Genomic DNA, 26,310 nt, shown 5'->3' with positions numbered 1-26,310 from the left:
CAAAGGAGGCGGGGCGCGGCGGCACGGCGCGCTACCATTGGCTACTTCACTGGATTGGGCGAGGCGGGCGCGGCGATTGGCTGCGCAGGCGGGGAGGGGGCGGGGCCTGGCCGCAGCGCCCTCCCGGGGCTGGGGCCCGTCGCGGCGGCAGCGGCGGAGATCTCGCGAGGGAGCGCGGCCGGGATTTGGCGGCGCTGCCTGCCTCCCTCCTCCCTCTGCCTGTCCGTGCTCCTCGTCGCTGGTGTTTGTGTGGAAGGGGGAGGAGGAGGAGAAAAAGGGCAGGCGAGAAGAGCCCGAGCCCCACCATCCGCCGAGGGGAGCGGACCGGAGCCCCCTCGCCGCCCGCGGAGCTCTCTCTGCGCCCCCTCGCCCCGCCATGGCCTCGGGAGACACCCTGTACATCGCCACGGACGGCTCGGAGATGCCGGCCGAGATCGTGGAGCTGCACGAAATCGAGGTGGAGACCATCCCGGTGGAGACCATCGAGACCACCGTGGTGGGCGGCGAGGAGGACGAGGAGGAGGAGGAGGAGGACGAATGCTGCGAGGAGTGTGGCCCGCACCACCCGCCCCATCATTACCACCACCACCAGCCCATGATAGCGCTGCAGCCGCTGGTGTCGGACGGGGACCCCAGCGGGGCGGGCGGCGGCGCGGCCGGCGGCGGCGGGGGGCAGCTCCACCTGCACCACCACCACCAGGAGGTGATCCTAGTGCAGACCCGCGAGGAGGTGGTGGGGGGAGACGACTCGGACGGACTGCGGGCCGACGACGGGTTCGAGGACCAGATCCTCATTCCGGTGCCGGCCCCCGCCGGGGAGGACGAGTACATCGAGCAGACCCTGGTCACCGTGGCAGCCGCCGGCAGCAAGAGCGGAGGCGGCGGCTCCTCCTCGGCCGGCGGTGGAGGCCGCGTTAAGAAGGGCGGCAGCGGCAAGAAGAGCAGCAAGAAGAGTTACCTGAGCGGGGGAGGCGGCGGTGGGGCCGAGGGCGGCGGCGGCAGGAAATGGGAGCAGAAGCAGGTGCAAATCAAGACCCTGGAGGGGGAGTTCTCGGTCACCATGTGGGCCTCGGGTAAGTGCGCGCCGGGACCCCTCCCTCCCCGGGCCGCGGGCCCCGCCGGCGGCCGCGCGGCGCGGCCGGGACAGTTTTGTTTTGAAGGGAGGCCATGTTTTGGTGTGTGCGATGGGCGCCGCCATGTTCATCGCCAGGGCAAGTATGGCGGCTCCCCGAAAAGATGGCGGGGTCTGCGCTGCCGCCGCCGCTCGGCCCGGCCGCGCCGGGGGGAAGGAGGCAAACATGGCGGCGGCCGCCAAGATGGCGGCGGCGGGGGGTGCGCGGGCGGGCGGGCGGCAGCGCCGCCGGCTCCCGGGCCAGGCCGCAATGGCGTAGTTTCTGCAGCAGGGGGAGGCGGGGTGCGGGGCGAACCTCCCCGCGCTCCCCCCGTCCCCGCCCCGCCGCCGCTCCCCGCGGGGCCCGCTCCGCGCCAGCCCCTCGTCCGCCCTCCCCTCCCCCGGCCGCCGCCGCCGCCCTCTGTCCTCGTTCTCTCCCCCCGCGTTCCCCAACCCGCCGCCCCTCCCCGGCTCCTCTCCCTGCCGGCCCGCTCCTCTCCCTGCCGGCCCGCGGCCCCAGGCGAAGCGTGTGCGCCGGGCCATGACCGCGATGTGCGGGCACAGACCCGCCCGCCCCGGCCCCGCGGCTCCCCCGGCGCGGGGCGGCGAACCCCGAAATACCGTGCACAGCTCGCCCGGGGGCCGCCCGGCCCCGGCCCGCTGCGGTGGGTGGGGCGTTCCCGCCCGGAGCCGGCGGTGCCGGCGAGGGGAAGCGGCTCCTCGCCCCCGCGGGGCTGCCCGCGCCTCCCGCCGGCTCGGAGGGGGCGGCCGCGAACCACCGTCCCTGCGGAGCCCGAGGGGAGCCGGGGGTGACAGCCGGGAGGGGCGGCCCTGAGGCTGACCTCCGTCCCTGCGAGCCGCGGGCAGGAAAGGGGCAATTGCTGCTTGGCGCTCGCAAACCGTCCAGCTTTTCCCTCGCCTAGGTCTGAATCTTTAAATAGGCGCAGAGAGTCCGTGTTGTGTGAGATTGTGTTTTTTTGAGAAGGGTTTTTTCCTTTTTTCCTTTTTTTTTTTTTTTGTGGGAGTGTCCTTTAAAGGGAATAAAATCTTGTTGAAGGGGTTTAGTATCTGTGGGACTTGGAGTGAACCTGACTTGGTACCTGCCCTGCCCATGTAATTTTATTTTATTTTTTTCTTTTTACTAAAATATATTGCTGGCAGTAAGGTTCTGTCATCAACAGTTCTGTCCTTAAGTTATGTAAATGCAGAAAAAAGCGGTCAAATAGTATGAGTTCACGTAACGTTTAAATTGGTGCGTGCTCTTTGAATAGTAGGTTGGTAATCTGTCTTGCATATCGTAATTTTTGTGCTCTTTTGCATTTTTAAAAGTGTGTAGTGATGTCTAAAATGTTTGCACTCTGTGATGTTTGCAAATGACCAGTTGTTGTTAGAAAGGCAAGTGTAGAAGAGAAAATGTATTGGATGACTGAATTCTCCTGCCTGAAAAGGTGGCAAGCATGGTGGTTCAGATTTTTATTCTCTTTTTAAATACAGGTGGTTACTTTAGCAAGTTTGACAGAGTATCTGACACTATTGACATGTAGTCAGTTGGTAGCCCGGTCAGTTTAATCAAAGTTCTTTGCTTCCTGATGAACAGAAAAGAACATGCAAGAATTTCCCAACTAATGTTTAGTTGGATGGTGTTTTGTATGCTTCTGTGTCACTGTGTGAAAACTGAATAAATTCCCTTGCTGGTATTTTTCTTAGAACTCACCATCCAAGAAACATAAAAGATAATAGAAATTAATATAGTTTTCTGACTTGTGGATGCTGCCTGAGGTAGCTGAACGCAAGTGGCTGTATGACTCATGAACTGGCAGGATACAGGACCTTGCTGAGATCAATTGACAATTTCTAGCATGCATTTGCACTCGGAAATTCAGAGTGCCTGATAGGATGCTTCCTTAGACCTTCTGCATGCTGATTATTACTTGGCTGAAGTGAAGCATGTGTATAATCAATAAACTTGCTTCTCTTCCCATGTACACAGCTTTTACATCAGGGATAGCCCTATTGATTTCGGTGGTTTTGTTCTTTATGAGCATGACCATGCAAGCTCAGTGGGAATGATATCCGCTTATAATTTACTGGAGATTGAATTGCGTTGCTGTATTCAACTCAGTTATATCCATGGTGCAGACGAATGAATACCTAGTCTGATTTCACTTCTAATGCCAAAAAAGCCCCTCCAAAAGCAAAATCAAATATATGGGCGAAAGCACAGTCTTAGAGTTTGACCTCTTCTCGTGTGCGTGCATGCACACACCCCCAGCTTCAAACAGCCTGATCAGTTGAGATCTTGTGACATTTTACCGAGCGTATTGGACAGGTTCTTACACCTCATATGTAACTTATTTAATGTTACAGAAGTGGCCCGAAGTGGTTAAATTCTGTGGCTTTATCTTTTTTTTTTCCCTGAAATTTCAGAGGGCAAATCCAGAAAAATTTCCAGAAAAATTGCAAAAGAAACAGTACTTGGGACAGGGGGACACACGCACGCAAACCCCAAAAAACCCCAAGTACCCACAAAAAACCCCCAGAGTAAATTAATGCAAAAAAACCCCCCCAAAACTACTGACTTGCAAAAAGGTAGTAGTACTGAAGTTTCCCTGCAGAATCAGGCATACTTTATTTTGAAGACAGATAGCAGTTTTGCATCTATATTTTAACATAATTAAAGACTTGCTTGCACACTGATGTAATGGACTGGTTTAAATGCTTAGCAAGAAGTTCATCAAGAGACGGAACAGTAAATAAGGCCACGCATTAAGATACAACAATGAGCCCTATATTGCTGTGCATGGGTTTTTGAATCAGGAACCAAGGGCACTTCGCTCACCACAGTGTGGGAAGACAATGTGAATTAATTCCTTGTTACTGTTTGCTGGTGCTACTATATTAGCTTGTACATGGGTGGTACCAAATTTAACCAATCATAAATCTTTGTCCAGAAATTGAGTATAACATGTCTTGTAACACCTTTTGAAATGTGTAGAAATAATCTGTGAAATACATAGCAATGTGACTAAAGGGGACTACTTAGTCCTCGTCTTGTTATGTGGTTATTTAGAAGTTGCAGTACTGTTGTTGGCAACGATTTAAACTTACCATAACTTCTCTTATCACCTTGGTATCTATAGTGATATCAAACTTGTGACCTATAATTAAAGTGTTTAGTTTGAAACAGGAATGCTTTGTTCTAGTTCAGATCAGCTTTTCAGATCTTCAGAATAGAATTATTTGTTTTTCTTCATGTGTGAAAATAAGAAGTGAACAAAGGTGCTATATTTCTGAAAGAGTCGAAGAGGTATATCTGGTGGATACTTCAATCATGTTCCTGTAGTGTGTTTATACTGTCCTAATATTTGTCAGAAAACTGTTTAAACTTAATGGTGCTCTCCAAGAGAGACATCCCAATTTGTACTAGAAAAATTGTTTTTATCAGGTGGAATTTATTTGTGCCTTTGCTGGATTCAACTTGAATCATTGTCTCTATTGACTTTCTCCAGGTTGGGTGCACAATAGCAATGGGGGTGGGGAAGGATTGTGAGAAATCATTTTCTCAGATGGTACTTGGAAAACTGATTCTTACATGCAGGAGCATTTGGAAGGTGGTGCTTAAATGCTGGCTGCACTAAATACTGAAATTTCAAGCAGTTGGGGCTTAATTTTGAGTGGGGAAAAAGTATTAGTGTAACTACATCTGCTTCTAGGTAATGACTGTCAAGCTTTCAAACCTGAAATAGGTGTTGGCTTAAACTATTATTGTTAGCATAGTCTGCAAGTTAAGACTGAAATAGCACAACCAAACATTGTCCACAGATGTTAAACTGCTCAAGTATCCTATCCCTAGATGGGAAAGACAAAGATGCAGAAGTTACGTGCAGGGTTTGAAAATTATTTTTGATCATCCAGGAAGCCTGTGCTGTGGACCCACATTTGGAAGCTTGGGGAGTTCATGTTGGATTTCTAGAAAGTTTTTCAAAACCTCTTAGAAAAACTCAATGTCTCAAAAAATATAGGAGGGTTTTCATTTTACTTCATCAGATGGCAGGGGTGAGAAAAATAGCCATCTGCTGTCTGACCAGTTGTCTTATATAGTATAAATGATAGATGAATCATTTCGTTCGGTTGTGGACCTGTATCAAGGATGGCCAAAATGCTTTACGAGGACAGATAGGTAATGAGATTCTTATATGAAAGTTTTTCATAATGGAGGCAGAAAGTGATTCCTTTAAAATATTAAGATGACAATCTGTTTCTCACTCTGATTAAGACTATGATACAGGCTTCTGGTATCTGTAAGTATTGAGTCTACCCTGATGTTTTTTCCAGTGATAAGATGGACCTTTTCCTGTGTCTATTTTAAATGTATTTTCAGTTTTGAAAGTGAAATACATGCATGTGTTTCACCATCTAAAATAACTCAATTAATTTGCCTCTTAGCCCACCTTTCAAACTAGAATCCTCTAGCTTGCTACTGGATCCTTCCCTGGGATGCTTGAGTTGCTCATATGCTGACCATTCAGAAGGTCATAGTGCTTCGGCACAGTGTCTCATAAATGCTGAAGTCAGATGATGACTATTGATATATGCACTGTTTTTGTCAGTTCATGTCTCAGTGGTGTGAAATAAGAGATGGGTGACAGGGGGAAAGAAGAACCTGTTCTCCATCTGTATGCAAGGCACGTCAGAGGGAAAGTAACCTAGCAGCCGATTAGGTTAAAAAATGACATACTGTGCAAAATAGAATTTTAACATTCAGAAGTGTCTGCTAAATAACTGTATTATTTAACAAGCTAATTACAGTTCTTTGCCTCCAAACATGACCAATGAACTAATTTGCCTGGGGAGATTGCAGTGTGGTAGCAATAACCAAGCTGTTATGACAGTGCCTTGGTACTGCTCAGTTGCCGAATACATCCTTTATCATGTAATTGCTTCTCAGCTGTTCCTAAAAGCCAATGTGTTTAACTGTGTGATCATAAAAAGAAAATTTAAGCTTAAATGTTGTTCATCCTTTTAGCTGGTAAGTAGAATGTCTTTTAACTTGGTACCTTGAGGAGGAAGCTATAGGATCAGGTCTCATTGCTTTGCTGCCAGGTGTACCTCCTGAGTTCCCTTTGGCACCCTGTTTTCCACAGTGGAAAACCGATTGAACAGTAGTGCTTTCTCTCTGCTTGGTAATAGAGGAGGAGAAGGATGGCTCAGGATTTGGGGATCTCAAAGTGGAATATGATGGCTAAAATCAAGAATAACTGAGGCAAAAATATTGACAGGGCTCCTTGGGTTGAGAGTTAAGAGCATCATCTTAGAAAACTGGGGAGTTCCAGAGCTGTCAGCTGGAGCTAGCTGTTAGTCTAGAAATGCATGAAATAGTGGGGTTCTGAGGTGCGTGGATTTTCTGTGCAACAGAAAAGCTGCAAGAGATGGAGAAAGCATGGTAATAAGAGGCAAAGCATGATTAATAAAGTCTTAAGAGACAGATTCTACCATGTTTTGTCATTGAATCTGCAGTTACTAGTTTTATCCCAGTAATCTCGCTTCTTCCTACTTCAGTTGGTACTTTTAGTTCTCTTAAAACCTCTGACTGTTTCGCCAGTAGTCAAAAGACATGGCTTGCTAAAACAGTGAACTTTCACTGATCTTAGTAAAAAAAATGTTTGAAGTAGTTGCTTTGAAGGGCCTAAGTGGATCCGGTTCGACATGTGTGCTGCCCGAATATACGGCATGAGAGTAGTGCGGGTGGAAGGACACAACATGAAGACGTGTTTGGGTATGCGCTCTAAAAAGGGGCATAGAAAAACCCGGTTTAGACTATACACCTATCTTAATGTAATTTGGCATAAAAGGATCTAGGGGAATATCTGTGGTGTCTCTAACAAACCAGTATTTTACAGCTTTATGAGATAGATGAATATTGGACGTAGCTGTTGCAGTGACTGGTAGTGAATGTTTCTGTGAAGATGGTGATTAGCTAGTTGACGTGTTCAGATCCTCTCTGTCTTTCAGAAGAGGGGGACTAAAATCCTGTTCCAAGTTCATAACAGAAAGTTGCATTAGATGTGTAAGAATAGCGCTAGATACACACTTAAGCAGAATGCCTTATGTTTGAGTTTGCTCTACTCTTAAGTGGTTTTAAGGGACAAAACAGTGGATCAGATAATACATAGCAGTTAATTTCCTTTTCCTGACTGGCTCCATGGCTCTGTCCATATTTAGCTTGCATGGGTGGCATCCACATTAGGTTGGCTTGGGCATAAACTGCATGGAGTTACTATGCCTTATTTGTACTGCAGTTATCCAGAGGTGTCACTGTAATTTCAGGGTTGTGTCTGTGTTTTGCCTTGCTTTGGATGCAATATGTTTGCTTCTCCAGTGCTTCGTGAGAGGAAAAGCGGGAAGTAATTTGCCTGTAGTAGGCATCAGGATTTGCTTGAAGGCAAAAAACATCAATCAACTTACCCAGTTTGCAGTGAGAATTATTGGTTAACTTGTCAGCCTGAGTGAAAGTTTGCTTGCACTTTACCCTCCAGACTTTGAGCTGTCTAGTCCAGGTTGGTAGGGCATCACAAATAAACTAAATTTATGCACAGAGGACATTAGTAAAGTTTTTCCATTTCCAAACTTCCTTCAAGGGGGGTTTTTGTGTGTTGTTTTTGTTTTGTTTTCCTAGTGAGTTGATAATGTCATAGGATGGTCTGTAACTAGGATGGTCTGGATACTAAAGAGCTATTGAAGTCTGTTGCTACTTTTTCAGAAGTATTAGCCTGACATAAGACTTGAAGGTAACTGTTTTGTATTTTATTGCTTTGGTTTAAATTCATTTTTAGAAGTGGAGGTGTGTGCTGCTGTAGAGATGCAGTTTTTTGGTACGGAAAAATGTGCTTGTTTTTTATTTTCACATAACTGTCAATATATTAAACAATAGTTTCTCTTATTTTCTACTCTATCAAAGCAATACGTTCATAGTTTTTTGTGTTTTGCTCCAGTAGTCTGTGGAATTAAATAGCTGTAGAACTGATTTTTGTTGGCAGGCTTTTGGGAAGTAAAGACACTGAAGGCTGACTTTCAGTTTGGTCCTCAAATAGCAAGAAAGCACTGTGGAATAGTGAGCCTTTACAGTAGGGAAGGAAAGAAGATCTTTAGGAATGTATACAAAATTTCCCTGTTGACTCGTGCTTCTGATCTAAGGCAGGAAATGAAAACTTGTCTATGTTATGAATGTCATCAAACAGTCAAACTGCAAGTTCTGGGTAGCTGTTGAAATGGCTACATTGAAGGCAGCTGATCTCATTCTAGTCTACAGCATGGAGAAGGCATTGCTTTTAGCTTTACAGAAATTCGTGCCCTTCTGGGCTCCATGTCTTTTCTGCCTGTGTAGGCATTGCTAATAATCTTTTTTCAAGTTTCTGTTTAGAAGAAAAAATGTTGCCAAATTGAAGGTTTTTTGACTTGAATTTGTAACTCCTTTAGGTGCTGTAAAATTTAACGTATAATCCTCACTTAAAGTAAATTCAGTTGCTTTCTTTAAAGCACTGGAAGAGGCTGAAACATAGTGTGGTGAGAAAACTAGATGAGAATAAAAAAGGTTCAAATAGTCGATTTTGAGGTTTATTTTGGATTTAATGCTGCAGAGAGTATTTTCTTATTTACACTTCTGTCTTTGCAGCGTTGGAGTCTGTTTTCCTCTTTCACCATGGAATATACATGAACTGCTATTTGATCTGGTAGATCAGATTAAACCCCAAACTAGCAGTAACATTTCTAGAAATAGCTCGGTGGCAAACCTTAAAAGCAGGCATTACAAATTGAATACAAATTTGTGCTTAGTATATGTCCTTTATTTGCATATATCTTGTCCTCTCTCTCCTAGCCTAAGTTACTGAGTAATGACTAATGTTATTTCCTGTGTTTCTGTTTAGGGGAAAGGAAACCAAAACCTTTTCTCTTTTGTTTTCTGCCTTATGTTTTCCTATCTCTTATTAATTGGTGAAATACTATTTCTGTCCCACCACCTTGTGTTTTCATTGCTTAAACACTACCCGTAAAACAAAACTTTATGTTATTTTTGTAAAACCTCTTGTGTATAAAATAATTTCCAGAATCTGTCCCCCATACACGTAGTAGGAGAAGTAATGTACTGTCAAGTTTATTACATTGAGCTGAGCAGTTACAACCATATATACATCTCTTGCATTAGGTGTATTTGAGGGTGGAAAACAGGATAGGTGCTGTGTATGGTGTGACACTTCAGTGAGGAACATAGGTGGATGTTTCTATTCTCTATAATTTTTGTGTATTTCGATTTCTGTTACAAAAGAAATAGGAGAGAGAAAAGATTGTGTCTTGTATGTTCTAAGGTCTAAATGTGAGTAGACAGCAACAGCAGGTCTTACACATGATTTCACTGCAGTCCTTGAGCACAAATTCGTAGGAGGAGCTCTAGAGCAGAGAAAATAGCAGTATCTTAACTGGCTTGTAGATCAAAGCTCTGAATAATTCCAGCCTGCTGTTTGCATAGTAGAGTGGGAAGGACCTTAGGCTGGCCTTTGCCACAGAAGGAAGAAGCCCCCTTGGGAGGGAGACACAGGATTAAGTTTTTATTTTCTTTCAGACCAGTCTGCAAGTGTTTAAAACCCTTAATTTTACAAGCAGGTGCTGAAGCACATTAGCAGTTATTTTTAAATTTCTTGTCCCTCTGTGACACTTCTGTTGGAGGTCAAGGGGTCTGAAGACTTGAAGTAAAGATCAGTAGTCTTGACATCATAGGGTAAGTGTCTGCCACTCCTCTGATAGAATTCCAGAGTTACGGACTGCTGTTGAGTATCAAAGAGGGGATGGTGAAGGTTAGTCTTGAAGAGTTAGGGGAATTGAATATTTAGGCATTGTTTCAGGAAAAGTACATTATCTTTCAAATGCAACCAATACTTATAGGATTGTTCTACTTATTTCTGTATTTGTATATAAGTAGATATGCAACTTTTGCTTCTTCTCCTCGCCCACTGTATTCTTCCTGTGTTCTTCATTCTGTAACTGTCTTTTTGTTCTTCACAATTACGATGGAGATCTGGAAGTGCAGTGTATTTTTTTAAATGTGCAGCATTAGTGAATTTATATTGAGATGCAGCCTAATAACTTATATGCCGTTTTGATCTTTAGTAGGTACTGAATTCAATATTTTGTGTATTTCAGATGATAAGAAAGATATTGACCATGAAACAGTAGTGGAAGAGCAGATCATTGGAGAGAATTCTCCTCCAGATTACTCAGAGTACATGACAGGGAAGAAACTTCCTCCTGGTGGAATACCTGGCATTGACCTCTCGGACCCCAAGCAACTGGCTGAATTTGCTAGGTAAGTAGGAAGAAAGGAACTTTAAACTGAAATGGTTTTCTTTTCACAGGTTTAATTATGAAACTGTTAGGCAGAATGGTAGATTTAGTATGGCTTATTGTTCCATTTAATTATCTTCTAAAACAAGGGACTTAGCATCAGCTGCTCTCTTCTGAACTAAAGGAAGTGGGGTTTATATTCAGCAGTCACTTCTTCAGTGACTTCTGGTCTTTAGTTCTGTTGGGTAAGACAGGACCTAAATACATCGATAGACTGCATCACTCTGGGTGAGCCTTCCTTGGCACAGGGGTTAGACTAGATGATCTCCAGAAGTCCCTTCTAACCCCCTATCAAGTCTTTGATTTTACATGACAGAACATTTTTTTGATATGAGTAGCCTTAAAATCCTGAGCACTGAAGGATCCAGTAAGTGAAATGCTACATTCAGGTTATTCAGTACTAAAAAGCTAGACTACGGTATTTAGTTTGTAAAGTCACTTACTGTTTTGTTACCTGCTTCTTAAGCTCGAGGTCTTTAACAACTTCTTCACAGTCACGTGTTGTGCACTTTGAAGTGCCACTGATAATTGCAGTCACAATTGGTAACTGTACTGCTTGGATTTTCCTCTACTAAGTCAGTATTGTCCTTCGTTTACATATCAATTCCTTGACCTGAGTGAGAAGGTGACTGACTGTCAAATGGAGGTGGAGTAACTTGTTCTGGGGGTACCGACAAGTGTCCTCTGCAGGGCCCTGGCTCTGGTACCGGGTGCTCGGGGCCACCCGTGGCCACCAGAGGGCAACCGCGAGGTCGCTCCGGCCCCTGGAAGTGCCACACAGGGGTTGCCTTTGCAGCGCTGGCTTGTTCCCCTTCTGCTCTGCTCTGTGCAGGGGCGGCGTTGGTGCTGTGTCTCTACATATCTGAGCCATAGCTTTCTCTAGCTGCTGCTACGAGTATTACCCATGTTGAAAACAAAATGTACGTGTAAAGCCACACTAATTTTCATTTTTTAGCAGCTGGCTGTTCTTCAGAGCTCTGGTGCACAGTTCTGGCACTTAAAACAAGTGGTATTTTTACTTCCTAGGTCACCTAGTACAGAAGCGTGCCTTTTTCCTTGTAGTTACTAGGTGGCAGGGACTGTTGATACAAGTTCTGGTCTGGCTTCATGGATCTTGGTGTTCAGTGAAACAGCATCTATTCCTGTTTCACCTTTTTGATCTTGCTGCTTTTCTACAAGTTTTTTCCTGTTACTCTGTAGTGTGTTTGTGCCAGAGGAATGACGGCACGGCCTCATCCCACAGTTATTTTCAGTATAGCCATTGAACAATGAATTTAGAAGGCTAGTAAAATAATTTTGCAGGTCTTGCTCTGTGCTTCAGGCTATCCGATCTGAAGATGTTTAAAAGCACATCATAAACAACTGAAAACAAGGTTCTATCTAAAGTGATGAGTGGTTCTAGATAATGATACGGCTCTTTCTTGTTTTACTGTTGTTCATCAAAGTTAATGTATTTTTCTCTAAAACCTGCTGAAAAGTTCATACACTTTTTTTGTGAAAGCAAATGTTTAAGTGATACTCCTGAGTGTATGTAGTGTTCTAATTCTAAAATGTTCCATATTTCTACTTATTATATGTTATTTTAAAACATGGTGAAACTCTTGGTTCTGTTAAACACTGAAGTACTGAATAGCTGTCTTTTGTTAGGAAGTGGAAATAGTTTCTCACAGACTGTTCTTTATGTAGATACTGAATACTTTTTCTCCAGATTGGTTTGAATACTTGAAATGGTTGCCAGGATTTGGGCTTCTTGAAATGACCAGACTACTTCTATAAGATCTGTCGGCATATTTCTGAATATTGTAAAATGTTTTAGTTAGTTTTCTATAGAGAAAATGGTGGCTGCTGGCAGTATTTTAAAATTATCACTTTTTTTTTTATATTCATAGTGGAATGTTCTAGGAATTTCCAGAGCTAGAATTCGTAGCAGATGATGGAAAGATTGAGGTCTGTGTGTACAGTCCCTTTTCTGTTAATCTATTTCTGTGCAGCAGATAAAATGTAATTCACTTCAGTGAGAAGTATACGATGATAGAACAAGCAACTTAGGGGGACATATCCTGTAGCAGTATCCCCAAGTTGCTCAAAACCTAGGAAAAATTGTTCTGATAGCTTAATTTTAGATACATGAAAATTTAATGCGTTTCTGTTTTAAGGAAAGTTTTTTGATTTCTCGGTCAGAATTGATGACTGTCAAACTTTCACCCTTGTCTTAACACACAACCATTTTCTTTTTAATTTTTTTTTATGTTTTAAATTATTGCATTTGTTTATTCTTCTGAGAATAAAGAATATGGGTGTATTAGAATTTGAATATTGTTTGGATCTAATAAGATGAATTCAAGCACTCATATCTCCAAACCACTGCTCAGTTGTCTCTTTGATCTTCCTGTGTGCAATATCACCAGAAACATTGCATGCCAAGCTGGAAGAAAAAATTGGGTTTACATGTGTGGGATTGGGTTTGGAGGTTCAAGGAACCAGTTTTTCATGCTAAAAGAATGTGTTTAATGTAAATTTATCTGAAATTGTCAAACATTGCTGGTTGTTTACAGTTCAGAATTTCAAAATTCTTAGTAGCTGTATTCTGAAAACTTTGAGCAGCACATGAAGTTGAAAGTTGTAAACCTGTTAAGTAGCTTCGTGTGCTTGAGTAAAGTTTTGAATAAAAAACTTTGATTACTTGGAAAAAGAATTTTGACAGTCCTCATATAAGGAAGTGTGAACTGGCTAGTAGAATTGTATCCTAAGTGTGCTTTGTGTAGTTGACAGAAAGTTATGTGGGTTTGCTTTCTTGTTTTCGTTAAGGTAGTTTAAAGAATCTCACCATACATTTGTAGAAATTAGCTACTGAAAACCAGGCATTGATTATTAGGAACAAATTTCTGAGGTTAAGCTTAAACAAAGCTTGATTTCTAGTGGTAGTAGATTTTGGGCACGGTTTGTGTGTTATGATCATGATATAGTAAGTGAAAGGTAGTGCAGGAATGGACTTGATGCTTGAAGTCGTCTGTAGCTCTTCAACCCTTAAAAAAATAATTTGGAACTGTAGTAATTGAGTAACTGTAGTAATTGAGCATCTGCAGTGACCATCAGTGCTCAGTGGGACTCCAGAGCGAGCTGTTGACTGTCTGTTGTGGTACAATTGTCTTTCACCACCTGGTTTAGTGTATTTGTCATTGAGTCACATAGCAGGAATCTGGATCCTTTAACTGGAACTCTTATGGTTCTTCCTGGAAAAGCTTTTATGCAATCTACGATTCCATTGGAAACATTGAATAAACAAGCTGTGTCAGAACATTAAGATGTGTTCAGTAGTGCACAGATGAATTACCATAAGTTATACCTAGTTGGGCAGTTTATCACCTTTTACAGATTATTTCATTCTGGTTTAGGAGTCATGAATTTTCTCTAGCATGCTTTAAAAATGCAGTTTAAAAAAAGGTGGATTTCTCTGTGACAATCATATCAAAATGTGAAATGTTAATTGTGAATGATGTGCTCAGAAAGACATAAAACCTAATAAGTTACCATATTTTCATTTCATACCTTTGACTGTGACAATGGAAATTCTTTCAAGTGGAATAAAATGTTTCATTCCAGTCTAAATTGATTACAAGTAATTCAGTAGTTAGCTGTGAAGAAATCATAACTGCTTGGTGTTAAAAGCTTGGGAAGGTAGCAGGGATATTTCTAGCGGGGGCATGTGGCAAATTCCCTCAAAGCAAGCCACTAACAACCAGCTACACCCTGATTGCCCCCTCCCTCCCTCTTGTTCTCCAGGCAGATCCATGCTATAGAACTGGCTATAGACAGCAGGAAACAGGCATCAGTAAAACTAAGAAATAAGGGAATATTCTGTAGCTGGGAAATTGGCACAGTAATGGGTCTTGATGGTAAAAACTTTACTCTCCATGGTTTCATCTTCTGGTGCTCTTGGTATCTTTTCTGAGAGAGAGCCATTGTGAGAACTGCCCTTCCTTTCTATCCGCTTTCCAAACGGTTAGAAAGCAAAGGAGAGGAAACTGCGTTAGCGTTTGAAATCGGACACCCTTCTTAAAACTGACAAAGCATTCTGGTCACCCAGATTTATGACTTAGGCCTCTTTATAAGGTGTATGCTTTTGTGTTGGTTTTGTTCTTGTTGCAGAGAAGCTTAAAGGGCAGTAAAGTGACAATTGCTTTACCCAGAGTGCTCTTCTAGGGGAGGGGAAATCTTCTGCTCTGTACCACACTGCGAAGGTCACTCTCCCTGTTTACACATATGATATCCTTCATATCTGGAACAAACCTAGTAATTATTTTTGCCAGAATGATGGAGTGAAAAAACTTTTTATGACGTTTTTCTACCTAACTGACCGAAGCACGGTTAAGATACTGGCTGTGGGTTTTTGGGTTGCACATAGGTTGCTGGGACACCTTGTGCCACTCCCCTTTTATCTATTTGTCCAAAAGCCAGTCTAGCCAGTTTCAGGAGTTCTTCAACCCAAGTGAACTCTTGCAGTAGCACAGGGCCATGATGCTCATGTTAGTTCTGCTCAGCAGGGCAGCACAAAGGGAATGGCACGAGGAGGGAACAGATCAGCAGTGGCAGTAACACTGCTGAGAGAGAATAATTTCTGCCATGTCTGACTGTTGTTCTTAGGGGTTTGGTCATCAGCACAGGTGAATATCACTACTTGTCATCAGAGATCTCTAGGTTGTGTCAAAGGAGTTGCCTGAGAGAGTGTAATGCTGTTTAGGTTACATTTATGTATGGAGGGAGAAAAAAAGATGTGAGAACGCAGAGCTCTTAACAGTGGAAAAAAAAGAGATTTCAAAACAAGGAGGAAATCCTATACTGTTATTTGTTTTTTGAATTATATTTACTTTATTCCTAGCCTTAACACTGTTCCTGTGGCTAACTTTTAAAATTGGGTCTATGGACGAGTATATAGGTTGTGGAGGTTGATGGGGTGGGGATTGGTTCTGTCAGGGTACAGTACTTTCAGTTCAGATGTGTAGATGAAAGGAGGTGATTAGATATAACTTTCACATACTTGCACAGTGACAATGTTGCTTGCTTTATTTTGAGAAACTGAGTTGTTGTGATTTCACTCAGTCTTCCTTATGCATGGATAGGAGTGTGCGCTTTTGTGAAGCTTATTCTGTAAAGCTGTAAGGTTGCACACCTTCCTTCTCCCTCTGCTGTCACTCATTCCTTCCCTCCACCCACCCAGTACAAGTTAAGACTTAGCCTTTAATTGCAGTGTCCCAGTGCCTTGATCCAAAAGGTACACTTCCTAATATTCACAGTTAGCTACTACTAGCATGGCCATATAAATTCACTGCAGAAATGAAAATTCTGGTCTTGCCATGTAAATTGATTTTCTGCAAAGGAGAGTGTTTCAGAAGTTCCACCCCAGTATTAATGTGTGGATCTGTAGTTGTCTTAAATAGTTATATTTGTTAGAGTTCTGTTTATGATTAATGTTTCAGGCTAAGAAAACTTGGATGGAGCTGGCAGAGATGCTCTACTTGGTGGGAGCCAAAAGTCTGACTGCCACCAGCAAGAGCTACCTGCAACAGTGTAAGATCAACAGCCCAGATTCTAGTCTGGTCTCCTTTTGCAGAAAGTTAATTTTAAAGTAAGACCAAAATCTTTTTTTCTAATATGTTTGAGTTCTTTGAGGGATTGTCCATATGGATTCTGTAGCCTTGTGAGCAAGATGACATTGCTAACACAAGGATCTATCGTAGCTGTGCCTGTGCTGTACGTGCCCTCGTGCCTTTAATCCAAGTCTGTAAAGGGCTTGGCAGTTTGTTGCTGCCTCTGGCACCAAGATACAGCCTGGACACCATTTGCCACCTCTTCCTGTCAAAGTGTGTGCTTCTGTTTTGCTGATTAGCTTGGCTGTCTATGGAACCCTGTGCATAAGCACAGTCTTGTTCCACATTTTAGGCTTAAGTTGCCCACTCGCCATGCTTCCATGAAAAATGAGATGATTTAAAATCTGCTCGTTTATTAGCTAGAGCTTTTTGTCATTTTGTGACTAAATTTCAAGTATACTGCCTGGACTGATAATCCTGAGTTTAGAAACAAAGCTTGAAAATTAAAAAGTCAGCTTATTCCAGAATGGCCATTTATAATGTTACGTACCTGCTCAGGCACTGAACTGAAAAATATAAGGTGTATGTTGATGCTCCAGTCTGTCCCATGTCTGACCATCCAGTTCACCTGCAGTTGGTTCTTCAAGCTCCCTGACTACACTGGCCCAGGGTATTTTCCTTCTCGCTCTACCTCAGCAGCCTGTTAGAGATGACACTGTTGCAACTTTTCTTTCTCAAAGATTGACTTAATACCAGAGGCAAAATGCAGGAGTCAGGAACAGGGTTTAACACAACGATCAGTAGGATCTTAGGCAAAGTGTAAAAATACAGGTGCTGCCCACTAAAGCTATTTGCCACATCTGTTGTTAGCAATCCTTTTTTGGTCTAGTCGCTCCCTTTAAAGGTGGTCGGTTAAGACTTCAGAACAATAGTGGTTTTAGTCATTCTGATCAGTCATGAACACTGACCTTGGGTTTAGGAATTTTTTACTTTTGTTTCTGAGGCTGGGGGAAGACTCAGACTATATTTAACAAGTTGATAGAAGGAGATGGTTTTGGCACCAACTTTATCTCCTAAGGGTGTTTGTTCTCTAATCATAACACTGTGTTCTCTCATGTCCCATCTTGTCAAATCATTCTCTTATGTGACCGTTTTGACATTACAGATGCTCCTTTCTGTGTCTTTTCCTGTTTTTAAAATTCACAGAGATGTAATAAGGGCAATCCCATGCAAAGGGTAGTTGAAGCTTTCTGTAGGGGTACTGTAAAGAAAGCTTTTGTGTGTGTTTTCCTATAGTCTCAGTTCCTGCAGTACTATGAATGTGGAACTGTGCTGCACGTGTAGTACTGAAAGGAGTCAGATTGAGGGACCAGTGATAGCTGGCAGAGCCATAGGAGACTAGTCCATCACATATTACTCCACTGGCAATTCTGAGAATATTTTCCTGGGTCTTCAGGACTTCTCAGGGAGTTTTTTCACTGCTTTTGCCTTAATTCATCCTTTCAAGACCTTTCATTGCTGTCCTCTCAGCAGTCCACGTGAAGGAGGTAGGTGAAAGAGCAGATTTCAGCCATAGACACGGGAGTGTGACAGTACCAAAGAAGATAGACCCTGCCTGCAAAGAAACAAATGCGGTCAGATTAGAGGGATTTTAGCTTATTTTTCCTACAGCTCTTGAGTGTTTTTTAAATGTTTAGAAGTTGCTGTTTAGCCAGGCTCAGATTAATTAATAAAAATGCATGGGGAAAAAGTACGTGTATACATTGCTTGGAAATCTCTTCCCCCAACCCTGTTCTTCAATATCAGTTTCCAGGAACTGAATTCATGGGGATTAAAACTGTCTTGGATAGCAACAGACACTTCTCCTTCTTAATGTTAAGAATAGTGATTCTGATTAATTCCAATTATTTTTTTTATTTCAAGCCACTCGTCTCTGTTTAGTTGAGACTAAAGTACACCAGAAAACCTTTTGTTTAACTTACAGATTTGATATGTAACCACCTTGTCACACAGAACTATCTTGTACTGTATTATCAGGAAAAGTTGTTCAATAACCCACATGAATAGGCTAGCTCTGCTTCTACAGCAAGGTTTGGGAATGTGCAAAATTCATTACTCATCTAAGGCAATCTCCAGCTGTGTGAGGTGCATTTATTTACACCTACTTACCTCTGCCATTAGGTGGGGATAAGCCTTCTCTTTTTGGTTTTTTTGGAGACAGCACTACAGGCTTGAGAAATAAAGATAACTAAAAGTGCAGTTCACTTCCCCAGAGTGATGTCACACATCTGGCTCTTCTGAATTCTGACAGGTGGTTGTTGTGACAACACTGTTCTAAGATTTTTTTCTACAAAGAGTCTTATTATGTGTTAAATAGACCTAGCACATACAAACAATAGTTTGCTGGGCTCCTTATGCAGTGAGTGGAGATCAGTGGCACCCAGAAAGTAATGATGAAGATCCCTGTCAGCGACCAAGAGTAAGTAGGTGATTGATTGTCAGTTGCCAAGAGTGGAATCCATGTACACAGTAGCTTAAAGTAAGAATAAGTGACTATTTCTGTGGTTGTAATGGTTGTCTACGTTGTCTGTGTAGATTCCACAACTTGCCTGATTCCTGCTTTCCCCACATCTGTAGAGTTTTCTTCTGAAGATTTGTGTGTGGTGAAAGTTCTGAAGAATGATTGCACCTACTCTCTTCTTCATGTCCTATGGAGAGGAAGTGAAGCTAAACAGGCCACATGGGTACTGGCACAACAAAAATGGAGTTTTCAAACAAAACCTCCTACTTACAATTAGTATAAGTCAGGGGAAAAACCTCTATTTCCACATAGAGGATTAAGAAGGTAGCATTAAATGTCTTATTCCGTATTTGAGAGGTCCTTCTGGAAAAGCAGAACTTTGCAAATCCTAAATTATACTGTTATTATTATTATGAAGGTTTTGAAAATGTTAAAGTGAGTACCACTGATGCATGTAACACTAAGGGATAAATGTACTCATTATATATGCACTTAGAGGAGAAGAGCTGTCTACTAATGTTTTTATACTGATGTTTGTTGGTTCTCTTTTTTATCTTTAAGAATGAAACCAAGAAAAATTAAAGAAGATGATGCTCCACGAACGATAGCTTGTCCTCACAAAGTAAGTGAAGTGCTCAGCTTATGAGTAGACAGTAATTTGTAGATCAGAATTTTGTATTGATGTTTTCTCTTGAGAATAAAAAACTAAAATATCTTGCTGTTAATAGACTACACTCAGTTAACTGTATTTTAGTTATTATTCTCTAGAGGCTTCCTTAAAAACCTTTCACTGAATAATATATTATTCCCATTCCTTGTCTTAAGGTTAGTGCATCCCTAATCTTCTGGTAACCATGATGCACAGCCCCTAACATGCTGGTTTTACTGTTGTGATTTCCCGACACCCAAGAATACATACTTGAAAGAATGTTCTGAAAGCTGTTCAAAGTACGTTCCTAAGATCTATATATCCTCTGCTTGGAAACTATGACAGATTTGGAGTCTAGATCAGGAATCAGCAATTTATGGTGCAGATGCCAAAGTCAGCGTTATTGGAAGACTGAATTACATTCCACAGAGCTGGAAGGTGCATCATCTTGAGAAGCAGGCATCTTGGAGATACGATTCTGAACCACTGTCCTATTATTCCTTTGACTGCACATGGCTCATAGTTTTAAGTGAGGAGACAGTTTGAGATTTTTATGTTTGGGATTGTGTTTAGGTTTTTTTATCAGCTTTTCAGTACGATTCTGAACCACATTCAAGCTTCTGTCTTGAATAAATGTTGCCAGTCACCTAGATTGGTAGCATCTGTCTTTACTGCATTATCCAGCTTTTGTAGTGCTTCTGTTAGCTGACTTAGCCTGTCACAAAAAAAGACAAATACAATCTTGCTGACTTCTGGTCTAGATTAAGTGTGAGCCTAAGCAAATAATCAGGGCAGATAGCTAATAGTACCCATTAGCATGAATAGAGGGCTACTTTCTGACTGCCATGGTGTAAGGAATTCTGAATTCCTCTTTGTGCTTAAATTGATTTCCAGTTCTCCACATTCTACAAGTGTCATGTTTTTATCATAATGCAGTATTCAGAAATACAGGAACAGTTACTCTTTACAATACCAAGGAATGTTGCCTTCATTTCTTTGATTTACTCTTTCATAGCTTCAACTTCATCTGAACAGGGGGAAAAAAAGAATGTTTTATCTTTCCGTTTTCTGTCTTCTAGTGTTTCTAGGCTTTGTACATTTATGACTGCAGTTAAAAAAAGAAATATATTGTAGATGTAACTGCTGCTCTTGGAGGCAAGCAGGGACTTTGAAATAAATACAAAAAAAAGTTGATGGTCTGTTAATTTTGGTGCTGCTTTGCCACACCCAGTTCTGCTACATGCAACAAATGATGGCACAGTACTTCAAAATTAGCTGAAGAAATTCTAGTCCCTGAAGGGAGAACTCTTCTTGAAAGTGACATTTCGCATTTTTTAAGAAATAAGGCATATTCAAATGTATTACTTTTGAAAAAGAAGCCTGCAGAATTTAATATTAGCAATTTAATGTTCCTTTAGGTTCTGCTGTTAAATTTTATGCCTCATAACACAGTGATGTTGGTAGACTAGTTTTATGTAAGTCTAAACAGCATCACTTGTAGTACAAATAGAATTTATGGTTGTTAGTAGGATTTTATGAGGTATTTTGAACCTCAAGGAAGATATGCTTATTGTCACTAAAAGGTGAAAAAAACCAAGTAGAACGATTAAGTAAAGAGAGCCCCAGGTCACTGCTGGCTTAAGCACACTCTGGAATCAAAAGCAATATTCCTGTGTTGATGCAGCATGGACCACAGGTTAAGACTTCAGATGCTGTAGCTGAGTTAATGTATTGTTTGCTTTTAGACTGAGTTGGCACTAACTCAACAGATTCTCTCACCTTATTCAGCTGCCCAGTGTCACGCTGTAGGTTTAAACTGTAGTAGCAGTGGCACTCTGTCTTAAGGTGGTAGTGATCAGTCTGCTGCTGCCAGTTTGGACATGGTAGTTTCTGTAAGTTATGTGCTGGAAACCAACCCTCTTGCTCCATTTCTTCTCAGAAATGAGAAGGAAGATGACAGAATGTTGGGAGATGGAGTGGTGCACGTACAAATTGGTACTAGAGAATAATTTGTAGTATATTAGATACTATATAATATGTTGTAGTAGTACTCGGAATATAGCACATTGAAGAATACACCGTAGGTATCCATGAATTATCATTCTGTCTTTTTGGGTTTTTTTGTTGGGTTTTTTGTTTTGTGTTTGTGTTTTCCTCTAAAACCATTGTGTGCTTTTGTTTGGTTTATTCATTTGCTTCTATCAGAGCTGCATTTTCTTCATGAGACTGTCCTATTATTCCTTTGACTGCACATGGCTCATAGTATTAAGTGAGGAGACAGTTTGAGATTTTTATGTTTGGGATTGTGTTTAGATTTTTTTATCAGCTTTTCAAATGATTAATTTTCTTGTATTGCTTTTTTAAAAATAAATGTAATGGATGTTCTTTTCAGAGCCAACTTATATAAAAGTGTTCAGGATATAAAAGCATTTTATATGCTTGTACTGTAGCAGATAAAACCTTCTTCATGAGAACTAGCTTATCTACTAATTGAGTTTCACTCTTCTTTTTAAGGGCTGCACAAAGATGTTCAGGGACAACTCTGCCATGAGGAAGCATCTGCACACTCATGGCCCTCGAGTACACGTATGTGCAGAATGTGGCAAGGCCTTTGTGGAGAGCTCAAAACTAAAGCGACATCAGCTAGTTCACACCGGAGAGAAACCCTTTCAGGTATTGTTCACCTCCAGGCATAAGTACCACCCTTTATACATGTAGACTGTAACTGGAACCTGGCTTCCGTAGGACTTTGGGGATACTGTCTGTGTCTTTCCTAAAATCAGATGAGGCAGTGAATGATCACCTTAGAAACTGGAAGTCCCCTTCAGCTAATTAGTCTGTCATGTAACTGTTTCCATGGACTTCTCTTAGAAATTGCCAGATCATATGTACATGGGAGATGCCTTTCAAAATAAGATGTGAAGTTACTTTAACGATGAAGGTTGCAGTTACTACTGAATTAAGAAAATGCCTCTTTCTCCTCATCATCTTTTGAACTTAGTGCTTGTGGACAACTGAGACTTGGGGCTGTTTGCTCAGTTGACTCAGGATACTAATTTTCAGTAGAGGATATTAATCAGTTTTCAGCAAAATGCTGGGAGTCACTAAATCTCTTTCTGTTTATATCAAGTCACGTGGGCTTCTGCCACCAGAGGTCCCCTGCCCGCTTCATATGATACTGCTTATAAATCTTCTTGACAGCTGTTCATAGGCTTGAGCATATCTCTGTTCTCCAATACACATTTAAGATATGTTATTTTTTAATTATTTTTTTAAATAAAGTATTTTATAAACTTGATTTGCAGTCCTCAGGAATTCACTTAAATGTCTACACTGGATATTCTCTGTGGTCAGTATAAGTATTTACTACTGAACATGCCCTCCTTTTTATTTCAAGCCCATCTTAAAAGTAAAGTGGGTAAAAATGAGTAAATCTTTCAAATTGTCACTGAAAGGGGGAAATGCTGATGTGAAACCTTGTTTCTGTTTTGTAGTGCAGTGTAACAAAGTCCTGTTTCAGATGCACAGGTGGTTTTAGCGAAAGCATTTGCTTGTAAGCTGGAAGTTAGTTATGTTCCTCTTTGAAAATAGATATACTATTATATATATAATATACATAGTATACTTCGGTATCTATACCTAAGTATTGCAGTTTTTGGTGTAGTTCACAGATGATGCTCACAGCTTCACCATAATAATCTTCAGCATCTGACTTCATGTTTGTGCAGTGTAATGATTTGAAGAAGAATATTGCTCTAATCAACGATGGAAACGTGTGCTGTTTTGTTAGCTAACAGAGTGTATCTTTTCCTTTCAACAGTGTACATTTGAAGGATGTGGAAAGCGTTTTTCACTGGACTTCAATTTACGCACACACGTGCGAATTCATACTGGCGACAGGCCCTACGTTTGCCCATTTGACGGCTGCAATAAGAAGTTTGCGCAATCAACTAACCTGAAATCTCACATCTTAACACACGCTAAGGCCAAAAACAACCAGTGAAAGTTGGAGGAGAACATTCTCGAACTCAAAAGCGTCTTGCAGGAAAATGAATTGGAAATAAATACGCCTCCCCTTTGTATATTGTTTCTAGGAAAGAATTTTAAAAAAAAAAAAGAACCTTACAAACTAAAGGACGTGTTTTGATAAGTAGTAAATAAAAAGCAAAAAAAAAAAAAGAGAAATCACACAAAAAACTTTAAGGTGACATTGTTAAGATGCTCTACCTTGATATGTAACCCCGTTTCAAGAACACGGTGTTTTGTAAAGTGCGTCCCCAACTGGCCGGGTCAGCTCATGAACTTGCATCAAAAGAGACAATTCTTTATACAACAGTGCTAAAATTGGACTTCTTTTCACATTCTTATAAATATGAAGCTCACCTGTTGCTTACAATTTTTTTTAATTTTGTATTTTCCAAGTGTGCATATTGTACACTTTTTGGGGATATGCGTAGTAATGCTATGTGTGATTTTCTGGAGGGTGATAACTTGCTTGCGGTAGATTTTCTTTAAAAGAATGGGCAGTTACATGCATACTTCAAAAGTATTTTCCTGTAAAGAAAAAAAAGTTATATAGGTTTTGTTTGCTATCTTAATTTTGGTTGTATTCTTTGATGTTAACACATTTTGTATAATTGTATCGTATAGCTGTAATGAAATCATGTAGTATCAAATATTAGATGTGATTTAATAGTGTTAATCAATTTAAACCCATTTTAGTCACTTTTTTTGGAGAAATACTGCCAGATGCTGATGTTCAGTGTAATTTCTTTGCCTGTTCAGTTACGGAAAGTGGTGCTCAGTTGTAGAATGTATTGTACAGGCACTGACCGTTTATTAACACCTGATAATATGTACATCCCCCCATGTAATAGAAAGGGCAACAATAAAACAGTGGTCCTAAAGAAAGAATCTGGCAGAAAATGATCTGTAAGCACAGTCTATTTTCTTTTGTTGTCCAGAGCAGTTCTAGTTCCTCTTGACCTCCCAGAAATTGGAAGCTTAATAAACTCAGGTTTCATTTCCTTTGCATTCAATTACAGTGATTTGTGATGCAGTTACATAATACCACATCAGGTGGTATATCTAAACAGAATTGCCGACTGTAATTCTGGTTTTGAGTGACCTAGACTTCCATTAACTGGAACGGTGGATTTGGAGACTTGGCAGTGTAGTGGGGAGTTTTCAGTGTGCCTGGACAGCAACTAGGTAAAACAGTGCAGTACATAACTAAACGGAAACCTTTATTTAGTCAAGGTAAAGAATGTTGGAGGTTTAAATGCAGTAACAATAGAAAGTGGAGGAATGGTAGGGTTTGAGTGGTCATACCAGAAAAAAAAAAAAAAAGTTGTCTTTTTCTTTTGGCTAACTTGTTTGACTGAGTGTAATGATAAAAATTCTTGGAACCTTATTTGATGCCTTTTGCTTCAAAACAAAAACTCTTGTGTTCTAAGAGAACTTAAAGGAGTTGAGTTTAAATGGTCTGATAAGAGTGGTTACTACTCATTTGTTCAAGTGTTCAAAGAAAGAACTTAGCAGAGACTATAGTAAAATGTGACAGATTAATAAACAGGAGAAAATGCACAGAAATGCATAAGTTATTTTTTAGAGACATGTAACATATTTTAATGCAGTAAAAAGTGTTGTTAAGCTTTTTCTGAATTCTCTTCTTACAAGGTTCATCAAAGTTTTTATTGCTAATACTGTAAAACTTAATTTTGAGTCCAGTGTTGGTGGTAGTGCAAAAAAAAAACATGGGTAATAAAGAAACTACACTTACGACCAAGGGAATTTTCATCCATACATAAATCAATCTGAACACTGCAACTCTAGTCTGAGGTTATTAGGGGTAGAAAGAAGGTTGGGGCATTTAATTGTAAAGTATGCGTTAGAATTTTGGCAGTATTTTTTCTTTTATATATAAGCAGTTTTTGAACAGGACAATATACTGAAACTTGTATAGTTATAGTTAAATTAAATTCTGTATACAGTTAAATTAGTGTCTATTCTTTTTGGAAGGAAATAAAATTAATTCAGTCTAGTTCTAATTGACCCTACATTTTTTCTTAAACAGTGTCTATGATGGTTAAGCTTGCACGGAAGTTTACTTTCCTGTGTTGTAAAGTGGTACCCGTTTTATTGAATTGCAAGGTGGTCGGTACTTCATCCTTGAACACATATTTGAGGCTAAGCTATGTTAAATATTGGTTTGAGGACCAACTGGGAACTATAACTGTTATTATTTCTGGTTATATTGTATCTGATTACAGAGAGAAATTTTCGTCCAGGCCTCAAATCAGTAGCACTCAATATACTCCTGAGTGTAAGTAGCAACACTTAGTAGCTTGAAAGGTCTTGCTTTGTAAGTAGTTAATTCCATATTGGATATGAATAAATACTTGCATCAAGCAGCTTCTATAAGTTATTTAAGCTTTTGAAGTATAATTGCCACACTTTGCTCTTAAAACATCATGCTTAACTAATCCCAGAGTTTTCCTTAAGGTTTTTCAGTGAAGCAATTACAGGCTTTGAGAATAGGAAGAGTTGACTTTGAAACCACCTTTCCCAGCCTACTATTCCTGCATTACACCACCAGTGTGTGAGCGAGTTCAGGTAAGGGGAGGAGAGTCTGAGGGGTGGTGGAAATGTAGCCAGTGGTTTTAAAACTGGCAAAAGATTTCAGTGCTTACTCATCTTGCACATTTTACTGCTCATATGATCGTACATTTACCTTACCTGATTCTGCTGCTGTCAGAATGCAAAGAGGCAAATTCAGTACTCAGAATCTTTTGTACACAGACCAACCAACTTTTTAATGATAGAACAGACTACAGTACTCTAGCTGTGTCTGTTTATGGTCTGTCAGTAAATACAAGACATGGAGTTTAAATACCTGTTACTCGTGGAGAGTGTCTCTTGGAAAGGTGGTAGGAGGGGGGTACCGGTTCAGATTTGAAATCCTAAATGAGTAAATTCTTAATGAAATAAAACATCAGGGCCTCAGCTGAACTTGCACTTAATTTTAGTTATCTTCTATTTGAAG

The 26,310-nt window shown here is 41.0% G+C and overlaps 1 protein-coding gene across 1 annotated transcript; it reads left to right on the top strand.

The window, feature by feature from the left end:
• Positions 1-97: 97 nt before the first annotated feature.
• On the top strand, positions 98-25,338 carry YY1 (YY1 transcription factor). Its single transcript, XM_027730860.2, has 5 exons — positions 98-1,073; positions 10,307-10,469; positions 19,178-19,238; positions 21,780-21,938; positions 23,086-25,338. Exons 1-5 carry the CDS (start codon positions 377-379, stop codon positions 23,266-23,268), a joined length of 1,263 nt encoding a protein of 420 aa, XP_027586661.1. The 5' UTR covers positions 98-376; the 3' UTR covers positions 23,269-25,338.
• The last annotated feature ends 972 nt before the right edge of the window (positions 25,339-26,310 follow it).

Source organism: Pipra filicauda, unplaced genomic scaffold (assembly GCF_003945595.2).
Source record: "Pipra filicauda isolate LSUMZ 115617 unplaced genomic scaffold, ASM394559v2 scaffold212_size3012638_pilon, whole genome shotgun sequence".
NCBI lineage: Eukaryota > Metazoa > Chordata > Aves > Passeriformes > Pipridae > Pipra > Pipra filicauda.
Note: the sequence above shows the minus strand (reverse complement) of the source record. Positions and strands in the feature narration are given on the sequence as shown.

Bases quoted from the DNA above. Each gene is read 5' to 3' on its own strand.
- YY1 (XM_027730860.2), top strand. From the start codon at position 377: ATGGCCTCGGGAGACACCCTGTACATCGCCACGGACGGCTCGGAGATG. The intron at 1,074-10,306 runs GTAAGTGCGCGC...TGTGTATTTCAG, and splicing joins GGTCACCATGTGGGCCTCGG to ATGATAAGAAAGATATTGAC. The intron at 21,939-23,085 runs GTATTGTTCACC...TCCTTTCAACAG, and splicing joins CCGGAGAGAAACCCTTTCAG to TGTACATTTGAAGGATGTGG.